The 20601-nt window shown below is 62.4% G+C and overlaps 1 protein-coding gene across 4 annotated transcripts in view; it reads left to right on the top strand.

Moving 5' to 3' along the window:
• Positions 1 to 19407, top strand: part of PHF2 (PHD finger protein 2) — an 89144-nt gene extending 69737 nt beyond the window's left edge. Inside the window, exons 10-22 of one of the 4 annotated variants that reach the window (XM_070049984.1) lie at positions 1159 to 1250; positions 1961 to 2050; positions 2565 to 2933; positions 5132 to 5251; positions 6258 to 6373; positions 8740 to 8918; positions 8995 to 9065; positions 9194 to 9378; positions 13124 to 13401; positions 15149 to 15244; positions 15735 to 15844; positions 16483 to 16918; positions 17555 to 19407. In XM_070049984.1, the coding sequence (XP_069906085.1) occupies positions 1159 to 1250; positions 1961 to 2050; positions 2565 to 2933; positions 5132 to 5251; positions 6258 to 6373; positions 8740 to 8918; positions 8995 to 9065; positions 9194 to 9378; positions 13124 to 13401; positions 15149 to 15244; positions 15735 to 15844; positions 16483 to 16918; positions 17555 to 17643 (2231 nt within the window). In that variant the 3' untranslated portion in view covers positions 17644 to 19407. Of the gene's footprint in view, positions 1 to 1158; positions 1251 to 1960; positions 2051 to 2564; positions 2934 to 5131; positions 5252 to 6257; positions 6374 to 8739; positions 8919 to 8994; positions 9066 to 9190; positions 9379 to 13123; positions 13402 to 15148; positions 15245 to 15734; positions 15845 to 16482; positions 16919 to 17554 lie in introns of all 4 variants that reach the window. The other 3 variants (XM_070049983.1, XM_051846983.2, XM_051846981.2) reach the window with 3 other exon arrangements.
• Positions 19408 to 20601: the final 1194 nt, after the last annotated feature.

Here is a 20601-nt window from a genome sequence, read left to right as displayed (position 1 = left end):
GAGAGTGAGGCGGCGTGTTGCGGGAGCAAGAGTTGTGCTGTATGGAGCCTGTGGCCCCAGCGTAGTTACGGACAACACTCCCAGCTCCACCCCTGCGCAGGCGGGAGACCTAGGGGTCTTCCTTACTCTGTAGCAGCCCAGGGACCTCTCCTCAAGCTGTCCCGCTGCAGGGCAGGTCCCCGCCCTCCCAGACTCTGCATCCTGGCGTTGCACCTTCGGTCCTGGGCCCCACCGGTTCTTCCGGCAGAACGAGAGCCGGTGGCCCCTGCTGCCATCCCCCCTGCTTAGGGCTCGGCCACACAGCAGTATGAGAGCAGACTGGTGCAAGGTTTGCTTTTACGCACGGTTTCCGTTTTGGTGGTACCCTGCTGTTTGGTTTTGATAATGGCTATGAGCCGAGAGTCTTCCAGAATGCTTTGCACTGTGTCTCTCATTTGCGACAAGCTGAGAAGCATCCTTAACGTTGGCTGGCCAGGTGTCAGTGAACATGTCCGCTACTCCCCATGATTTTTAGCCCTGAGCTTGACTGGCAGGAGGGAGGCCCACCCTGCCCTGGGGGGCTGGTGCCAGGGTGGGGATGGGGTGGCACTGGGGTGGAGCCATGCTGTGGGGTCAGCTGGCCTCCTGGGCAAGTCCTCTGGCCTCTGTGTGTCTGGGCCACCTTCCGTGGGACAGTTCAGAGCCCTGCAGGGTGCTGCTGTGGTCCCCTGGTGGCGTCAGAGCACTAGGCCTGCAGAATGCCACAGCAGGAAGAGGGGAGGATGCACTTGATCCTTGGGCCTAAGGGTGCTTTTGAGGCCCTGCCCAGCAGGAACCCCTACCTGGCTGAGGCATGGCGGTTGGTCCCTGGGCTCACTGTCCCGAGGTGGGACTCGGAAGGCTGCTGGGGATCCTTGGTGAAGACTGTGGGGCAGTGTTAGGGGCCTTGTGGGTGGGCTGTGGGTGGGACATGGGGAGGCCAGTCCTTCCCATTACAGGGTGGGCCACTGGGCGCGCCAGGTTCCAAGAGCAACCGTTGGCAGTTGGGCGGGTGGCTGTGGCTGAGGGCCCTGGAACGTGGGGCCCTGCGTGTCCCTGACTAGCTGCTGGCCTGCAGGTGGCGGGCAGTGAACAGTGGGCCGGCTGCCCTCCCCAGCTAACCTGCCCGTCTCCTCCTAGGCTCTCACAAATCCGGGAAACAGCTGCCCCCTCATTTAGTCCAAGGAGCTAAAATTCTCAATGGTGCTTTCAGGTCATGGACAAAGAAGCAGGTAGGCAGCACATCGCTCGTGCCCTGGATGGGGTGGGGGGGGCGTCCTGGAGACCTGAGAGCAGTGCCCAGCCCATCTGCCTCAGTGAGCTGGTGTGGGGAGGGAGGGCAGGCAGTGCTCACCTGCCCAGGCTGGCCCACATGTACAGGGCATCCCACACCAACACCCTGCTGCTGCTGACTGGGCCCCCTGGGGTGGGGGACCCTGGTGGTTAGAAGTCCCCTCCAGTGGATGAGAGAAGTGAATGGGCTCTGGCACGCCGGAGGGGAACGCAAGTAAGGGCTAGGCAGCCGTGGGTGGACTGCACTGTGTGAGCACAGACAGGCCTGGAGCCGGCAGGGGGCAGACAGGGACCCAGTGAGCAGGAGGCGTCTGGTTCTGGACAGGGAGGCTCAGGACACCCCCGGCTCCTCCTGGCCAGCCAGCATCAGCTCAGAAGTGTGCAGACAGCTGGGGGTGGTCTCCGGTGAGCTCCGTCACCCAGGGCTGGGTGTGCCCACCTGTGAGTTGCAGGGCAGTGGGGGAGGGTGGGTGGTCACAGCAGAGCCTTTTTGTCAGGACTGGGGTCCAGGGCCCTGTGCACCTAGGCCGTCCTGTGGCTGCCCTTGCTCTTTGCCTGTTTGGTTGGCCATAGTGCCGGCTGGGATGTAGAGAGTGACAAGGGGCCTCGGGGGCCAGGGCAGGCACTGACCCCACCCACCATCATGCAGGCCTTGGCAGAACACGAGGACGAGCTTCCCGAGCACTTCCGACCCTCACAGCTCATCAAAGACCTGGCCAGAGAGATCCGGCTCAGCGAGGTACGGCCCGACCCCTGGAGCAAGAGGGGACCCACTGGCCTGGGAGCCAGCCGTGCCCGGGGAGGCCCACTGGGGGTGGGCCAGGGTCCCCCACAGCCCCTGTGCTTTCTTGAGCTCACCTGGGTGAGGGCTCAGCCCTCTGGATGTGAAGATGCAGGGAGCGAGGGGTGGGGGATCTGGAAGGAGCTTCTGCATCTGTCCTTGAGCCTGGCCCAGCCCTGCAGCCTCCTGTGCTCAGGAACTCAGGAAGACACGAGAGCCCTGGGGTGCGGGGGCCTGGGGGCTGATGGCAGGGCCGCTTAGGATGGTGTCGCAGGATGGCAGGGTGGGTGTGAGCACGTCACGATGGAGTGGCTAGGTGTGAACCCGTCCCTCAAGGACACAGCTGGTGGCGGTGTCACTTGCTGGCACAGATGAATGAGTGTGTCGTGGCGTGGGAGCTGTGAGACTCCCGGCTGCATTTTTGCAGAAACCCAGTCATGGCCCTCTCTGCTCTGCCCGCTCCCCCTGCCAGAATGCCTCCAAGGCGGTCCGGCCGGAAGTGAATGCTGTGGCTTCCTCAGACGAGATCTGTGAGGGGGACCGGGAGAAGGAAGAACCCCCATCTCCCATCGAAGCCACCCCACCTCGATCCCTCCTAGAAAAAGTGTCCAAAAAAAAGACTCCCAAAACTGTGAAGATGCCCAAGCCGTCCAAAATGCCCAAACCCCCCAAGCCCCCGAAGCCGCCCAAGCCCCCCAAGTCTCTGAAGCTCAAGGATGGAGGCAAGAAGAAAGGGAAGAGGAGCCGGGAGTCCACCTCGCCCACCATCCCTGACCTGGACCTGCTGGAGGCCCACACCAAGGAGGCGCTGACCAAGATGGAGCCACCCAAGAAGGGCAAGGTGGGCGAGGGTGGGCGCTGAGGGGGCCCGGGGTGCAAGCCCTCTGCAGAGCCGGCTGTGCTGCAAACCTCTGGGGTCTCACTGTGGGGGCAGTCTGTCAGGCAGACGTACTGCCTGCTCCCCACCCAGGCCCAGAGCCTGCGAGGGTAGGAGCAGCCCAGGAAGCCCACAGAGCGGGGAGGGGGGGGGGCGCGCCTGCTGGAGGGGACAGAGTGGCATTCCAGGGAGGGGTGGGAGGTTGTAGCGGACTGAGAAGCTGTCCCTGGGGCCAAGGCCTGAAGGTGACAACATGGTGTCCATGCGGGCACAGCAGGGAAGGAGGATGCTGGTGGAGAGGACGAGGGCAGAGGCAGGGCTGCCGTGGTGGCCTGAGTCCCTGTGGACAGTGAGAGAGGTGGGCTCAGCCCTGAGAACCCTGCCCCTGGGATTTTGGGGCCAGGAGCCCCTGACATCAAGTGCCATTGAGTGTGGGCTTCTGCCGGGAGGAGGCTCCCGCCCACTTCCTGGGAGCAGCAGCCCACCACTGTGCAGTGGGATGTGTCCGTGTTCTTACTCAGGGCAGGCTCAAGTGAGTGAGTGCATGCACAGATGAACGGGTAGGTGGATAGGTGGATAGATGAATGGGTAGATAAGCTAATTATCAGATCAGTGGACAAATGAGGAAATTGAACATAATATGGATGTATGATTTTTTAAAGAGATGTATTTTTATTTGAAAGAGGGAGAGAAGATGTATGTTTATTACAGAGGGAGAGAAGAGAGACAGAGAGAGGGATCCTCCATTCTCTGGTTCACTGCTCAAAAGGCTACAATGGCTGGAGCTGGACCAGGCCAAAGCCAGGAGCCAGGAGTTTCATCCAAGGCCCAAGCACTTGGGCCATCCTCTGCTGCTTTCCCAGGCACATTAATAGGGAGCTGGATCAGAAGTGGAGCAGCCAGGTCTCAAGCCAGTGCCCATACGGGATGCTGGTGCTGCAGATGGTGGCTTAACCCACTGTGCCACAGTGCCGGCCCCGGATATGTGCACTAAGGATGGGTGAAGAAATGAGGGGAGGCCGGCGCCACGGCTCACTAGGCTAATCCTCCACCTAGCGGCGCCGGCACACCGGGTTCTAGTCCCAGTCGGGGCGCCGGATTCTGTCCCGGTTGCCCCTCTTCCAGGCCAGCTCTCTGCTGTGGCCAGGGAGTGCAGTGGAGGATGGCCCAAGTGCTTGGGCCCTGCACCCCGTGGGAGACCAGGAGAAGCACCTGGCTCCTGCCTTTGGATCAGCACGGTGCGCCGGCCACAGCGCGCCAGCCGTGGCGGCCATTGGAGGGTGAACCAATGGCAAAAAGGAAGACCTTTCTCTCTGTCTCTCTCTCACTATCCACTCAGCCTGTCCAAAAAAAAAAAAAAAAAAAAAAAAAAAGAGGGGATAGATGGATGAATGAACAAATGGGATGGGAGAATGAATGGGTTATGAGCTGATGGGTGAATGGGTGGATGTGTGACCAAATGGGTGATTAAGTGGATAGATGAAGAAATGAACGAATTCAAAATGAATGGATATGAATGGATAGATGAGCAAATGGACGAATGAACTGACAAATGGGTGGGCAGATGGACAGATGGACGAATCAGTGGACAAGTGGGCAGATGGATGAATTAGTAAACGAGCGGACAGCAGATGGGGTGGATGAATGACCGAGAGTGGCTGGGTGATTGGGTAGATGAAAGAATGAATAGATGATGGGCTGGCGCCGCGGCTCACCAGGCTAATCCTCTGCCTGTGGTGCCGGCACACCGGGTTCTAGTCCCGGTCGGGGCACCGAATTCTGTCCCGGTTGCCCTTCTTCCAGGCCAGCTCTCTGCTGTGGCCAGGGAGTGCAGTGGAGGATGGCCCAAGTGCTTGGGCCCTGCACCCCATGGGAGACCAGGATAAGTACCTGGCTCCTGCCATTGGATCAGCGTGCTGCGCCGGCCGCGGTGGCCATTGGAGGGTGAACCAATGGCAAAGGAAGACCTTTCTCTCTGTTTCTCTCTCTCACTGTCCACTCTGCCTGTCAAAAAAAAAAAAAAAGAATGAATAGATGAGTGGCGGACGAGCTGCGTATGTGCCGGTGGACAGGTGTCCATGGGCCGGGCCTTTGTGCTGTAACTGGAGGGGTTCTGTCTCCCTCCCGAATTGCATCTGGGTCACTGCTGCTCTCTTTTCCAGGCTACAAAGAGCGTCCTGAGCGTGCCCAATAAAGACACAGTCCACACGCAGAATGACGTGGAGAGGCTGGAAGTCCGAGAGCAAACGAAGAGCAAGTCGGAGGCCAAGTGGAAGTACAAGGTGAGACGTGCACACATGTGTGTGTGTGATGTCAGCCTGTGAGGCCGTGTGTGTGTGTGTGTGATGTCAGCCTGCGAGGCACTGCGTGTGTGTGTGTGTGTGTGTGATGTCAGCCTGCGAGGCACTGCGTGTGTGTGTGTGATGTCAGCCTGCGAGGCCCTGTGTGTGTGTGTGTGTGTGTGTGTGTGTGTGTGTGTGTGTGATGTCAGCCTGTGAGGCCGTGTGTGTGTGTGTGTGTGTGTGTGATGTCAGCCTGCGAGGCCCTGTGTGTGGGGGGGATGTCAGCTTGCGAGGCCCTGCGTGTGCGTGTGTGTGTGTGATGTCAGCCTGCGAGGCCCTGCGTGTGCGTGTGTGATGTCAGCCTGCGAGGCCCTGCGTGTGCGTGTGTGTGATGTCAGCCTGCGAGGCCCTGTGTGCGTGTGTGCGTGTGCGTGTGTGTGATGTCAGCCTGCGAGGCCCTGTGTGTGTGTGTGTGTGTGTGTGATGTCAGCCTGCGAGGCCCTGTGTGTGCGTGTGTGTGATGTCAGCCTGCGAGGCCCTGTGTGTGTGTGCATGTGTATGTGTGTGTGCGTGTGTGTGATGTCAGCCTGCGAGGCCCTGTGTGTGAGTGTGCGTGTGTGTGTGTGTGTGATGTCAGCCTGCGAGGCCCTGTGTGTGCGTGTCCGTGTGCATGCAGGCTGTGTCGGCCTGTTCCCAGGAGGCAGTGCCAGGGGGGTGTCTGTGCCGGCCGCCTTCTCCCGTGTCTGTGAGGCTGCAGGAGACCCAGCGCGCCGCCCTCTGTGTTGATGGCAGTTCGCTCCCCCGGCTGCTGTCCGTGCCCTGGCTCGTGCTTCCCTGGGCTGGGCGGTGCTGAGGGCCAGTGCTGCAGGCCCTGGGGCTGCAGTGGCTGCTGAGTCTGTGGGGTGCAGCTCCCGAGTGCCCCACAGTGGCCCAGGCAGCCGGCAGAGCCGTGGGCAGCCTTCTGCCTATGCGTGCAGTCAGCGCTCAGGCTTGGTCTTGTTTTCAGAACAGCAAACCTGACTCCTTGCTGAAGATGGAGGAGGAGCAGAAGCTGGAAAAGCCGCCCGTGGCTGGAAACAAGGACAAGTTCTCCTTTTCTTTCTCCAACAAGAAACTCCTGGGGTACGTGAGGGTGCAGGTGGGACGGGAGACCATGCAGGCACCCCACAGTGCACACATACACACCCCCACAGGCTACACACCCCACAGTGCACACATACACACCCCCTACAGGCTACACACCCCACAGTGCACACATACACACCCCACAGGCTACACACCCCACAGTGCACACACACCACACATTTACATAGCACACACATCACACACTGCACATGTATCCCAAATACACACACACACACACATTGCACCACACACCACACTGTGCGCATACCACACACACACACCATACTTACCACCTGCATTCCCACTACACACTGCACCGCACACATACACACATACACAGAGTACAGAGCACACACACCTGAGCATTTGGGTTCCCCGGCAGTGCCCCTTCCCATGAGCTGGTAGCGTCTGTGCCCTGGGACCCGTGGTCCGGTGCAGATCCGGGGAGAGCTACAGTGGCACAGCCTCTGCGTGGGCCTCTGCAGGGCAGGCCGGGACAGCAGCACTGGGGGTGGGCTGGAAGGAGGCCGCCTGTGGGAGGCACAGCACCTGGCGGGGGAGTGCGGGTGACTCCACAGGTGTTTGCTGGGCAGTTGTGGGCTGGTGCTGAGGACATGGGCATGGCCTTGGCTCTTAGTGGCCAGTGAGGGGGGCAGGGTGAACTTAGTAATCTGATAAATCCACCTAAAGTTATGGCTGTGACAAGTGCCCTGGAGAAGGATTCACATGGGAGTCAGGAGGACTTCTGGGAGGAGGGAGGAGGTGCTGAGTTGAGTGATGGACAGCATTCTAGGAGTGGCACACCTGCCAGGCAGGACTCAGGACACGTGAGCTTGGCCCCCAGTCCCGCTGAGATGTTCCCCATGCGGTCACTTGCTGACTCATGTCCCTGGGGAAGTGGTGGCCACTTTCCCTGGCCTGGCCTCAGTTTCCCTTTCTGGGTGCTGGAGAAACAGGAAGCAGGGCCTGAGAGAGTGCGGAAAGGGTCGGGGTCCCAGCAGAAGCCCCAGCAGAAGCCAAACGTGTGTGGGTCTGATCTGCGGGGCTCCATTACTGTTGGGGTCTCAAGCCCGAGGCTGACCCCTGACCAGCAGGGGGCAGTACAGACACTCCCCGACAAGGTGAATGGGAGAGGTAAGGTCGACTGGTCAAACACACCACAGCACCCGTGAGTTCTGTCGAAGCAGGAACCACTTTATTGAGGAAGTGTGCAGGCTTATAAAGCTTACGAAGGACGTGCGCAGTAAGGGAGCCAATCAGTGAAAAGGTCACGCAGGCATGGGTAGACCACGCACAGGGGCATCTTAAGCAAAGTATAGGGATCACGCACTGTCCACGTGTCCGGAACCAAAGTGGACCTGTCCCTGCCGGTGGTCTGATCTTACGTGGCTTAACCGCAGCAGCCGCAGACAGGCCCCTCGAACATCCGCCAGGCGCCATATTGTAGTGGAGGTTTTAGGCAATGCCCAACACGTTACCGCATGTCTCGAGCCTCGAGCGTGTCACTTACCTTATCCAAAGCTCTGCATCCGGGTCCCGGGAAGGCTCCCGGGTGGCATCAGGTCGGTGACAGTGCTACTGAGAGTGTAAAACGGGAGGAGAGAGCTGCAGGTGGCTCTCCGGCTGTGCACGCACACTTGCCTGTGTGTGCATGTATGTGTGTGCTGTGGCCCCGCCACCACCCTGTGCCCAGTGCTGACCAGACAGCTGTGGCTCCCTGGGCTCCCGATGGGAGCTGTGTCTGTTGGAAGCACCGGACATCTCTGCCTGGGCCTGCTGTCCCTGTCCTTGGGAGGGAAGCTGTACTGCAGCCCTCGCGGAGGCCAAGGCCAGAGTGCTCGCAGGCCGAGTGCGTGGGCACGCCTGTGTGTGGGAGCTCTGCCTGGCCCCGCAGGGAGACGGATTACGCGGCTCTTAGATCACTGTGTCTGTGCTTTGGCCCTGGCCATGAATTCATTTTTCTAAAATAGCAGTGCAGGGGAAAAAAAAAGAAAACAAAAAACAGGCAGGTTGGATCCCATTGCTGTGTGTGAGGCTGGTTTCAGCACGTGTCAGGGTATCTGAGCCGCTGGCTGGAGGCCCACGCCATTGCGGCCCTGGACAGTGGGGCGGAGGCTCGTGTACTTACACCGTCCAGGGAAATGCTTTCTCCGTGCCACGCGGGCTGCTTCAGGGCCACGCTCGGGGAACACAGCGTCCGGGAGTGGGCTATGGGGCTGGGGCTGGGTGAGTTCCCGAAGCCCTGAGCAGGCAGGGCAGCGCCGACACTTGCCCCGGGGCCAGGGTCCTGAGGGCCATGCTGCCCATGCGCTGGCCTTGGGCCACACGGGCGCCCGCTGACTCGCCGCCTTCTGCTGCCCTAGCTCCAAGGCGGTGCGGCCCCCGACGAGCCCTGGGGTGTTCGGGGCCTTGCAGAACTTCAAGGAGGACCAGCCCAAGCCCGTGCGGGATGAGTACGAGTACGTGTCGGACGACGGGGAGCTCAAGATCGACGAGTTCCCCATCAGGAGGAAGAAGAATGCCCCGAAAAGGGACTTGTCCTGTGAGTGTGGCGGGGCCTGGGGGGCGGGGGAGGGCCACCGGGGGCCAGTGCCGGACGCCGTCTGCTCTGCTCGCAGTCTTGCTGGATAAGAAGGAGGTGCTGCCCACGCCCGCCACGAAGCCAAAGCTGGACTCCACCGTGTACAAGGTGAGCCACCCAGCCTGTGCTCATTGGCGGGCGGGGCTCTCAGGGGCCCTTGGCGTGCCTGAAGGGAGGAAGGAGCCCCCTTCCATCCCGGGAGCCCCGCTGACCGACTGCTCTGTGCCTCGCAGCAGAGTGATGACTCGTCAGACGAGGGCTTGCTGCACATCGACACGGACACCAAGCCCGGCCGCAACGCCAAAGCCAAGAAGGAGAGCGGGGGCTCTGCGGCTGGCATCCTGGACCTGCTGCAGGCCAGCGAGGAGGTCGGGGCACTCGAGTACAACCCCAACAGGTGGGCCCCGGCCACGTCCGGCAGGTGCAAGGCTGGCCCTCGGGCTGTGGGGCTGGGGCCAGCAGGGGCTGAGCTGGCTGGGGCCCGGGCAGGGCTCCCAGAGGACAGAGGTGCCGGCCTGGCCAGCATCCCACTGGGCATTGTGTGCAAGGAGAGCTAGGGCTGGCTTGTGGCTCTCAAAGCAGTCCCAGGGAGGTCACGGGTGTCTGTTTTGTTTTCATCACTGTGACCTCGTTTCGTTACATGAGAATCACAAGGGGATTCCGCTTGAGTACCGCAGACCAGTGCCTGAGGGGGTGGGTCTACACATGCCTTCGAAGCCCCCAGCTGGGTGCACGTGGGGACCCCAGCCACCATGGGGAGTGGCGTTCCCCAGTGCAGATCCCAGTGCACAGCAGAGGCAGGCCTAGACTCTCCATGTGGTTCTCGAGCCCACGCCTGGGGTCTCCAGGGTGTTGACTGCGCCAGCCCGTGATATGTGTGCCCTTGTCTGACGGGAGCGCCTTGGCCTGCGGAAGACAGGGCCCACGGGGCCTGCCGGGTGGCTGCCGAGCCTCTGCACTTTGCAGGGTAGGTGATCCGGGGCTGCGCGGCCGACAGCTCAGCACAGCCCCGAGGACTGTTCAGGGTGGGCTGAGGCCACTCTCAGATGACAGAGGGGCTCCAGTGAAGCGGATTAAGGGTGATTGAGAGGAGCTCTGGCTGACTCAATTGGCTGTGTTTTATTTCACAGCCAGCTGTTAGTACTCTTTTTTTTTTTTTTAAGATTTATTTATTTATTTGAAATAAATAAATATCGAGAGAGAGGTCTTCATCTGCTGGTTCACTCCCCAAATGGCTGCAATGGCTGGAGCTGGGCTGATCCAAAGCCAGGAGCCTCTTCCGGGTCTCCTACGTGGGTACAGGGGCCCAAGCACTTGGGCCATCCTCCACTGCTTTCCCAGGCCACAGCAGAGAGCTGGATTGGAAGTGGAGCAGCCGGGTCTCAAACTGGTGCTCATGTGGGATGCCGGCACTGCAGCAGTGGCTTTACGAGCTGTGCCACAGCACCAGCCCCATAGGCACTCTGTTTTAATGGGACTGCAGCATGAGCGGAGGTACCCCCAGTGCCTTGGGGACAGATTCCCTGTGTGCATGAGGTGGTCTATGTTCTGACCTGGAAAGAGGTGCTTGTGCCCACCCGGTGATGTCTGGCTGTGAGTGCCTGCCCCGCCCCCCGCCAAAGCTGTGGCCCTTGCTGGGCAGGGCTCCACGTGTTGGGGTCCACGTCTTGGGTAGGAAGTGTGTGCCAGCTGACACCGCCATGCCGGCCACTGTGGGGCCAGGGCGTCTGGGGCCACCCATCCATGTTGGTGGCAAATAGGTCTGTGTACCTGGCTGGGCACCGGGGGTCTTGCAAGGGTTGGGTTGGGGACCCTGGCTGTGAATGAGAGCCAGGAGGGGGCGGCCTGTGTGCTAAGGAGAAGCCCCGAGCTGCCAGGTCCTGTGCGTGTGTCCAGAGGAGCGCGCTGTGCAGCGCCAGCGTGTGCCCACACACGTGCACACACGTGCCTACTGGGCCTCTGCAGCCGGCCGGCCCCCGCGCCGCCGCGGGCAGTTCCTCTCCCAAGTCTCCCATTTGGAGCGTTGGTCAGTTTTTGATGGTCCATTTGCTCTGTTTTGAGTACTGACTGTTTGGGGAAGAACAGCTGAGGAAAATATGCTAATTTCTCGAGGATCGTTTGCTTAGTGTTTACCGCTGGAGAGGGAAAAGGAGAGGATTTTGGTATGATAATTGGAGGATTAAAGTATTATTTTCTACGCCAACTGGTTAAGCTTTGCCCACTGATTCGCCTGCGACCGCGTGGACAGACGGGCCCGCCCCCAGGTCACTTACATGGCATGGGTGGCAGCATGCTTTTTGTGTGGGACCCGCGTGGTGGGTGTCCTGGCGCCTCCCGCCCCCGCTGCAGGCTGGCTGCAGGCCCCGCCCTCCTGTCTATCTGGGCCCAGCAGGCTGGAGCGTCAGGCGCCTGGTGCAGGCCATGTGGGGTGAGCTGTCCGTGCTCCCTGCTCCGCAGCACTGCGGCCCAGGTACCATGGGCCTCCAGGGGCTCTGAGGGCTGCCTCGCCAGACTTGATTTTCCCATGTTCGTGGCTTTGGCTGGTGGGCGGCGACTGAACGTGGCTGCATCCCCCCTCCCCAGGCTCATGGTGCAGTCTCTCCTTGTCCACGGGACCCTCAGAGGGCCGATGAGTCTGGGCCTCAGTCAGTGTTGGCCCTCGGAGACAGCTCTGGACAAGCTGGCATGGCCAGCCACAGGAGCAGCTGTGTTCACTGGGGACAGCCTCGTCTCCCAGCTGGCTGGTGGCAGGGCCTCCATGTTGGGAACCCTCTTGCCTGGGCGCCTGTGTGTGTTTGCTGATAGTGGATGGCCCCTGCGGCTGCCTTGGTTTCCTCTCTCACCTCCCACACGCCCTGCCTCCAGCAAAGGGCATGGGTGTACAAGTCCACGCAGCACCCACGTGCACTCCAGCGGGGCCTGGGCCTGCCATGCGTTCATCTCCCACCTACCCTCTTCTCATGGTTTCACTAACAATGCTCCGGCCAGTCCTTGGACATAGTGGGGGTGGTACCAAAGGAGTGCTGGGAGGGGCAGGCCCAGAGTGGAGGAAGGAGATGGCAGGCATCTTGCGTGCCTGAGTCTGGTTCCTGGAGTGCTGGATACAGTGACAGTGCGACTAGGCCTTCCCTGAAGGCTGGGGTTGGCTGTCCTGTCCGCCTTTGGCCAGGGCTGGGGCCACAGGGCGGTGGGCAAGGATGCGGCCCAGAAAGGATGCTGAAGGCCAGGCCCGTGTGGCGGTGTGGGAGGCTGTGGGGCTGCACATGGCCTGGGGGTCCAGGGGGACCCCTGACCCATCAGCCGTTTGTTGTGAGCTGCTCAGGTGAGCCAGGGTGGGGGCAGGGCCTCATGAAGAGGCTGGGGCTGGACCATGTGGGCAGCTCTGGGGGCCTGGAGGGGAGGCCCCTGTGGACGGCCTTGAGGCAACACTGGGCACTGGCTGTGTGAGGTGACAGTGACCACCTTGTCCAGCCCTCTGGAGCCCGGGCAAGCCTGTCACACCCTGGTGTTTCAGAAGCCCCTTCTGGGAGGCAGGGAGCCAGTGCCGCCGGGGGAGGAGGCGCAGGCATGGGGCCGGGGCCGAGGACACAGCCCGAGCCCCGGGCAGCCTCTGTGGGAGTGGCGGTTGGGTGGCCATGAGAAAGCCTGGGATTCTGGTGCCGCCGGAGATCTTGGACTGAGGCAAGTGGCAGCTGTGCCTGTCCAGGGAGGTCACAAGGGTGGGCATGGAGAAGTGGGGTCCCCTGGCGAGGGAAGGCCGTCCTGCTGCCATCCCGGGGCAGTGGCCGACAGGTGTCCTGGGAGGGGAGGGGGACACGCTCTGCACTGGGGAGAGAGGTGCAGGGTGGATGTGGGAGTGTAGGGTGTGCAGAGCCCACTGAAGGGCATGGGAGGAGGTGGCTGAATCTCTTCACAGCTGAGCAAGGGGGGGGGGGGAAGCCCCGCTGTCCTCAGCCTCCTGACCCTGCCCGGGCCTCCAGCCTTCCCCACGGGCGTACGGGGAGGTGAGTGGAGGGGCGCAGCTGGCCTTTTCCCATGGGGAGATCATCAGCCCTTGGCCACCCATGCCACTCCGTGCCCTCTGCTGGGCTGCGAGGCCCATGGGCATGGGCCTTGGGCTGTGGGCCGTGGCCAAGGGCTGAGTCCCTGTCTCCCTGTGCCCCCAGCCAGCCCCCGGCCTCCCCCAGCACGCAGGAAGCCATTCAGGGAATGCTGTCCATGGCCAACCTGCAGGCCTCCGACTCCTGCCTGCAGACCACGTGGGGCGCTGGCCAGGCCAAGGGCAGCTCGCTGGGGGCCCACGGCACCCGGAAGAACGGGGGTGGCGGTGGCAAGGGTGCAGGCAAGCGGCTGCTGAAGAGGCCCGCCAAGAACAGCGTGGACCTGGACGACTACGAGGAGGAGCAGGACCACCTGGACGCCTGCTTCAAGGACTCGGACTATGGTGAGCGTTACGGCACGGGTGGCCACTTGCCCTGGGGTCTGGGGCGGCTGGGTAGCAGGGGCCCGCCTTCATTTTGAGCTGCGGTTCACTGCTGTGAGGTCTGCCGCGGGAAAGCGTGCACTTGGGGAGCTGGCGTGTGCAGCCGAGGCCGCAGTCCTCCGGGGCAGTCATACCCGCGGAAGGAAACCCTGTGCCCATCGCCTCGCCCCAGCCCCTGGAACCACTGCTCCGCTGTCTGTCTGTGGGTTTGCCTGTTCAGGACATTTCATAGATTTCCCTTGGCATCATATCCTCAAGGTTCATCTGGGCTATCACAGTGTCAGGATGCCTCCCTCCCTCCCTCCCTCCTTCCCTGAGAGATCTTCCATCCGCTGGTTCACTCCCCAAAGGGCCGCAACAGCTGGAGCTGGGCTGATCTGAAGCCAGAAGCTTCTTCCAGGTCTCCCACATAAGTGAAGGGGCCCCAAGTTTGGGGCCATCTACCACTGCTTTCCCAGGTCATAGCAGAGAGCTGGATTGGAAGAGGAGCAGCCGGGACTTGAACCGGCGCCCATATGGGATATCGGCACGGCAGACGGTGGCTTTACCCACCAGGCCACAGCGCCGGCCCCAATCCCTTCCTTTTATAAGGCTGACCAACGCTCCGCTGTTGTGTTAACCTGTCTGTGTGCCGGTGGATGCGCGGGTTGCTTCTGCTCTGGGCTGTCTTGAGTAGCCGTCTGCAAACATGGGTGCGTGGGTTTCCTGCTGGGGGCCAGTGCTCACGTGCTGCCTGGCTCTGTCCCAGGCGAGTGGTTACTGGGCTGCACCCTGCCCATCCAGCCCGTCGGTCTCTGTAAGGCGGAGAAGCCTGGGGCCACACCAGAGGTAGGCTGGGGGTTCCCGGCTCCCACTAGGGGGAGCTGCTCCGGCTGCAAGGGAGACGTTGCAGCCACTGCTGAGAGAAGCTGGCACAGGCTCGTGCTTCCCAAGGCCGGGTGTGCTGTGGCTCACTTCATCCGGGGCCGCCTCCAACACCTGTTCCTAAGGCCAGAGGCCGGGCCTCAGCCATCCCAAGGCTGCTGTGACTGGGAGAGCTACATGTTTATCCTACTGTCCCCGGGAGACGCCTCCCACTGGCCCTGCCCCACATCTGGTGGACAGATTGGGTCTTCGTGGTGGGGCCCGCCCTGCTCCGACAAACACACTGACAGTGAAGCCAACTTCTGTTTCAGGCCGTCTTAGCTCCGGGGGTCCTTGGCAGGCCTTGGCGCTAGAGGGCTGCGCCCGGCTCAGAGCGGGTCACTGCAGGTCCCTGAGTTGAACCGCTCCCGCCAGGCAGGCCCTGCGCCATGGACGCTGGACACGATTTCCTTTGATAGCCGCGGAGACTGCTCCCCACGCAGAGCTTTTCCCGGGACCCGGGGCCCACGCCTCCCTGGTTTCCCCCTGTGCGCTGCAGCTGCCTCCATGGCCAGGCCTCTGGGTCTCAGCTCTGCGAACAGTGGTGTGGACAGCAGTCCTGGGGGGCGGGCATGACTGCTTGGCAGGGTGCAGGTGCCCCGCCGTATGGCAAGGCCCAGCCCCTGTGGACGGGCTCTGAGCGGGGGCATCCTCACTTGGGTAGCTTCTGTCCCCAGTGATGTGGCACAGCCCTGAGGACTGGCCTGGGGCCACTGGTCAAGAAGGGCTGCTGGCACCTGCAGCTTCCCGCCCCCGTGGCCACGCCCAGTGGCTCAGCGCCCCGCCTTCCCTCTGCCTCCTTCAGTTTACCCCTCCCTGGAGTCTGACGAAGACAACCCCGTCTTCAAGTCCCGGTCCAAGAAGAGGAAAGGATCGGACGACGCCCCCTACAGCCCCACAGGTAGTGCCAGGGCAGGCGTGTGAGTCCGGGGCTGCTCCTGCCCGGCCCACCGCTGGCAGCCTGGCCCCCAGGGAGGGTTCACTGCCCTGGGGGTGGGATGGGCCCAGCTTCGCCTCACCCAGAAGCCCCTGACTCCTGCCCCTCCTCTCTGGGTTCCTCCTGTGAGGAGCTCCACCCCCAAGCCCGCTTTATGGGGCTGTGGGATGCCTGCCACTGTGGCCAGTGGCGTGGGCTCTGTCCTCCTTCCACATGCCCCCCCGCCCCGGGGCCTGCCCTTTGCCGTCTTGCGTGTCTGGGCTCTGCCCCAGGGAGACACCAGGGAGGCACCTGTCTGCTTGGGTGGCCAGGCTGTGACGCTTCTGATGGCTTCGCCTCCAGGGGCCTGGTGCTCGTAGCCCTGGACTCTGGGACAGGCCAGGTGGGGTGGGCCCAGGCCACGAGGCTGGTATGGGCCGTGGCTGATGGCTTGAGGGGCTTCTCTCTTCCACAGCGAGGGTCGGCCCGTCAGTGCCAAGACAGGACAGGCCTGTACGCGAGGGAACCAGAGTGGCCTCTATTGAGACTGGGCTGGCGGCCGCCGCGGCCAAGCTGTCCCAGCAGGTGAGGAGGGGCTGAGGTGGGTGACACCCAGTGGCCAGGTACCATCATGCCCCCTGGGCTCAGGCACCCCCGGGCACGGGCCACCCAGGCTGCGGGCTGCAGAGGACCTGGGGCTGCTTGATGACAGAGTGGCCCATTCTTCTGGGCCTCTGAGGCCTGTGAGTGGGGAGCAGGGAGCCAGACTCGGTGGCCTGGAACCCTGAGTCTGGGCAGGTGCCCTTGCTGAGGGTGGGCTGTTCTTCGATGCGGGGGCCTTGAGGCCTCTACGTGCCCCTGGCCGGCAGCCTCTGCTGGCGGCAGCCGGCTTCCTCCCCAGCGCTGTCTTGTTTGCCTCCAGCTCCTTCTTACTCAGGAAGGGGAGGTCCTGAGCCTCAGGTATCCCCTGGACTGGGCTCAGGGAGGTTAGCAGGATCTGAGAGGCCACGCCAGCCCCCCACCGCGCCCCCCACCTCCCCCTGCCGCTGGGCAGGTGTGCGTCGGGAGCCAAAGCTGGCAGACTGAGCTCATCATGGCCAGATGTGTGGGCCCGGGAGAGGTCCGGCCCTTCCCGCCTGCCCCCAGCGGGTCTGCCCCGTCCCCGGTGATAGTGGTGGGTGTCTGAGGGCTGCAGGTAACGCACCTGCGTGCCTTGTTCAAAGGAGGAGCAGAAAAGCAAGAAGAAGAAGAGCGCCAAGAGGAAGCTGACTCCTAACGCTGCCTCCGCCTCCACCACGCTGGCCTCCGCCACGCCGGCCTCGGCCACACCGGCCTCCACCACGCCAGCCTCCACCACGCCAGCCTCCGCCACGCCGGCCTCGGCCACACCGGCCTCGGCCACGCCGGCCTCCACCACACCGGCCTCCACCACGCCGGCCTCCACCAGCACGGCTAGCAGCCAGGCCTCGCAGGAGGGCAGCTCGCCCGAGCCCCCGCCCGAGTCCCACAGCAGCAGCCTGACTGACCATGAGTACACGGCGGCTGGCGCCTTCGCCGGGGCCCAGGGTGGCCGCGCCTCCCAGCCCATGGCACCCGGCGTCTTCCTCACCCAGAGGCGGCCCTCGGCTTCACCCCCCAACAACAGCACCGCTGCCAAAGGTAGCGTCCTTCCCGCCCTCCCCGTCATGGCCTTGTTCCCTGGGAGGGGACGGCGCTCCACCAGGGGTGGTTCTGGGCCTGGGGCAGCAGATGCCGGGGTCCAGGGCAGGCTCTCTGAGCATCTGCGTGCCCCGCAGTGTAGCACTTGAGTGTTTACGGCTGGCCTGCCAGGTGATGTGCCTCGTCTGTGTATGACAGAGATGGACGGATGGGGCCGGGGAGGGGACCCTGGTTACGGCAGAGTTGTCCAGGTCCTCAGCTCTGGGGCCTGACGCGGTCAAGTGTGGCTGGGGGTGGCCTGCGGTGAGCCAGGCTGACCCAGGCCCAGGGTCCCTCTGTGTGGCTGGGGGACAGAGGAACCTGGCCAGAGGCCCTGCAGCCTCGCTGTGTCTTCCCTCTCCTGCCCCCAGTCCACCCCCCAGATCGAGAGCCTGGCGTGGTCACTGGCGTGGCTCCAGGTGGCCGCGTTGCAGGGGGTGGGGGCCCCGGGTGGCCTCACGTTCCGTGAATGCCGACCTGAGCCTGAGTCCAGCCGCTCTTCATGGGCCGTAGGGGCGCGGGCGAGGGGCTGCATGCCGCCCCTCACTCATCTTCCTTTCTCGTGTCCCTGCCCCCCCCCCCCCCATCTCTCTGTAGGAAAACGTACAAAAAAGGGCATGGCCACCGCCAAACAGAGGCTCGGGAAGATTCTGAAAATTCATCGGAATGGGAAACTGCTCCTTTAAAGCTTGGAAAGCCAGGAGCCTTCGCTCCGCTCAGGACCCCTGGAGCCCCGCTGAACCATCGCCCCCCAGGAGGGTGGCCAAGCTGCCTTGCCCGGGGGTGGGGGCCTTGCCTCCTGCCAGCTACCACTTCCCCAAACGAACGCGTGTCCCGGAGCAGGCGGGGGGGAGCCGAGCCCGGCCGTCCCGCGGTTTGAATACGGACGTCCTTTCTCAAGTTGCTTAGAGTGACCAGTTCCTGAACAGCAGCCCTGCCAGGAGGAGGACCATTCCAGGTTCAGGACAGCCTCCGGGCACCCCTGAGTGTGGGTGTGACTGCAGGGGCCTCCGCAGCTCTGCTGGGAGCGTGAGTCCTTCCAGGAAGGCAGAGTGAGCCAATGCTCACCAGCCCCAGAGCGTGAGCTGGCCACAGGCTGGTAGCCTCCAGGGGCTTAAAAAAATAAGGCCAAGAACGGAGAGAGGAGGAGGAGCAGGTGGGGCGTGGATGTGCCTCCCTTCCCTTGCCTTCCCGAGTGATTCTTAGACAAGTGCGGAGGGCGCTTGGCCAGCGAGGAGAGGTGTGCCCTGCGCTCCCCGGCTGGCCGCGGCAGGCCGTGTGGTGGGCCTCGTGCCCCGAATGCCCAGGGGGCATGCCTCGGGGGCGGCTGGGACCGACAGCCAGGTCGGTGTGTGAGGGAGCCAGGGAGCCGTGTGGAAAGGGAAGGGCGGGGGCTCGGCCACGTCTTTGGGTCCGGGGGACCCAGGCTAAGCCACGGGGAGGGCCCCCGCCAGCCCTGCCAGCGACGCTCCGGAGAAGCACTTCGCAGTCGGAACGCGGCCCTCGTGTGCGTGGCGAGCGTGGGTCGTCCCTGGGCGGCGCGTCCGCCCGGCGACACAGAGTGGCTGGATTTGTTTCTCAGGCAATCCTGTATTTTCATTTTAGATGTATTTCCTGAAGCATATTTTTCATAGAATGTAGCGTGTAAATAGCTTTTTAAATAACTTCTTTTTTATAAGAGTAAAAGTATCTTTAGGGATTTCTTTCTAGAGAGTCCTCCATTAACATTTATACGAGTTTTTTGCCGAGTCTGACGGACAGTGGGTTCCGACGCTTCTGCCCTCGCTCTTTCTTTCCTTCCGTTCCCGTCGCTGTCGTTTTTCTTTTAGGAACTAAGGTATTGCCTGAAAAACAAGTGCCGTGTGTGCAGCCGCTGCCCCCGCCGCGCCCGCGTCAGGATGACTTCGACTCTATACCAGCTCTTCGTTTTCCTTCTTGTATGATGAGGGGTGGGGATACAGTTATTTTACTAGCACCTTGTGAAGTGTTTCCGTGTTTTGTGATGCTGTAATTTATTAATGTTTGTAGCTTTTTATATTTGTACATTTCTTATGAGCTTTGTTTATACACCCGTCCCCTGGATGTTCTGTCCACGGGGAGAAGCAGCTTGGCGGAAGCCTTCCCCACTCCCACTTGTCCGGGGAGGCGCGGCGGGGTCCAGGGCCCGAGGCTGGGAGAGGGGGACCCCGGGCCCAGGCCTGCTCGGAACCCGCGCCCCGTCCTTGATGAGCATTTATATAATCGAACCCGGGCACCAAGCTGGTCTCTCTCTCTCTTTTTAATTTTATTATTATTATTTTGGCAACATGTACATTTCTAACAAAGTTTATCGTGGCTATTAAAGTGTTTTATTTCCCGATTCATATTACTCTTGTATCGAGTCCATGAGGTCTAAGGCAACTTAGACCAAAGTTTTAAAAAAGTAAAAATATTTCAGGTTTTGTACAGAACCATGTCTGTGTCATTTCTGCCTCCTTGGCCTTCATCTACCGTCGTGGTGGGGGGACGGCATTGGGGGTGGGGGCCAGGCCACCGGCATTCCCCACAGCAAGCCTCGGGGGGCCCCCCCAAACCTGCAGTGCCCCGAGCCGACTCCCAGGGCTGGGTGGTCCTTGAGACCCTGGCTCTGCCAGTCTCAGCCCCGCGAGTGTCCTCGGGGGGCCCCTGGAGCTGCCTTACTCACAGGTGCCTGGCCTGGCCGAGTCCAGGGCACACCCGCGGGTGCACCCACCCAGCATGGGGCCAGACCCCCTCCCCAGAGGGCACTCAGAGGTGCAGGGTTCATCACGACAAACCAACGGGAGTGGCCCTGGCCCCCGACAGATGCACGGGAATGATAAGGGGACGAGAGAGGGCGTCCAGCACGGGGACCAGGTGACAGTTCCTGGCTGCAGTGGGTGGGGCTGCTGGGACACAGGTGGTTCTATGGTGGGGGCTGATGACAACGCTGACGACGGTAGGCGAGACAGCAACAGTCACCATGGGCTGCTCACACCGTGTCAGCACCGGTGATGGCACCGGTGGTCGCCCTGGCAGCCTCAGCGGAAGTGCGCTGCCCCCCAGCCCTGGTGCCTGCGCCCGCACACACATGGGGATGGGAGCTGGGCGTGAGGAAGGCTCCTACTTCCATGGAAGGTCACCCAGTCTGCAGGTAGCTGGGCCAGGTTGGACCCTGAGCTAAGCCTAGAAACAGGTTTCCTGAGGGAGACTGGACGGAGCCCACTGTGCCGGGCCTGTGGCTGGGATCCTGTGTGCCGCTGCACGCTCAGGGGAGACGCCCCCACCCCTGCTGCAGTGAGCCCAGTGCTGGGCCCTGGGCACCCCCCGCCTGAGCCCGTCCTCTGGAGACAAAGGGTAGGGGCATTCCCAAGCCTCCAGGACACCCCCCCCCAGCCAGGGAAAGGCCCATGCGGCCTCTCTAGGACTGGCCCTGGGCCTTCACCATGCTCAGGCTGACCCCATGACCTCAGGGCTGCCCCTCTGTGCTTTGGGGTTCACTGTCAGGACCCTCAGGGAGCTGGGGGTCCAGAGGCAGCAGGGTTGGGGCCCCTGGCCTGCCCTGCCTCGTGCCAGCCTGTGGCTCCTGGCTCAGTGCACGTGTGCCTGCAGCAGGTGCAGTGGGGGGCCCTGGCCGGGGTCCTCCT

This window comes from Oryctolagus cuniculus, chromosome 1 (genome assembly GCF_964237555.1).
Source record: "Oryctolagus cuniculus chromosome 1, mOryCun1.1, whole genome shotgun sequence".
Lineage (NCBI taxonomy): Eukaryota > Metazoa > Chordata > Mammalia > Lagomorpha > Leporidae > Oryctolagus > Oryctolagus cuniculus.
The sequence above is the reverse complement of the archived record's forward strand: the minus strand, read 5'-3'. Positions and strand labels throughout refer to the sequence as shown.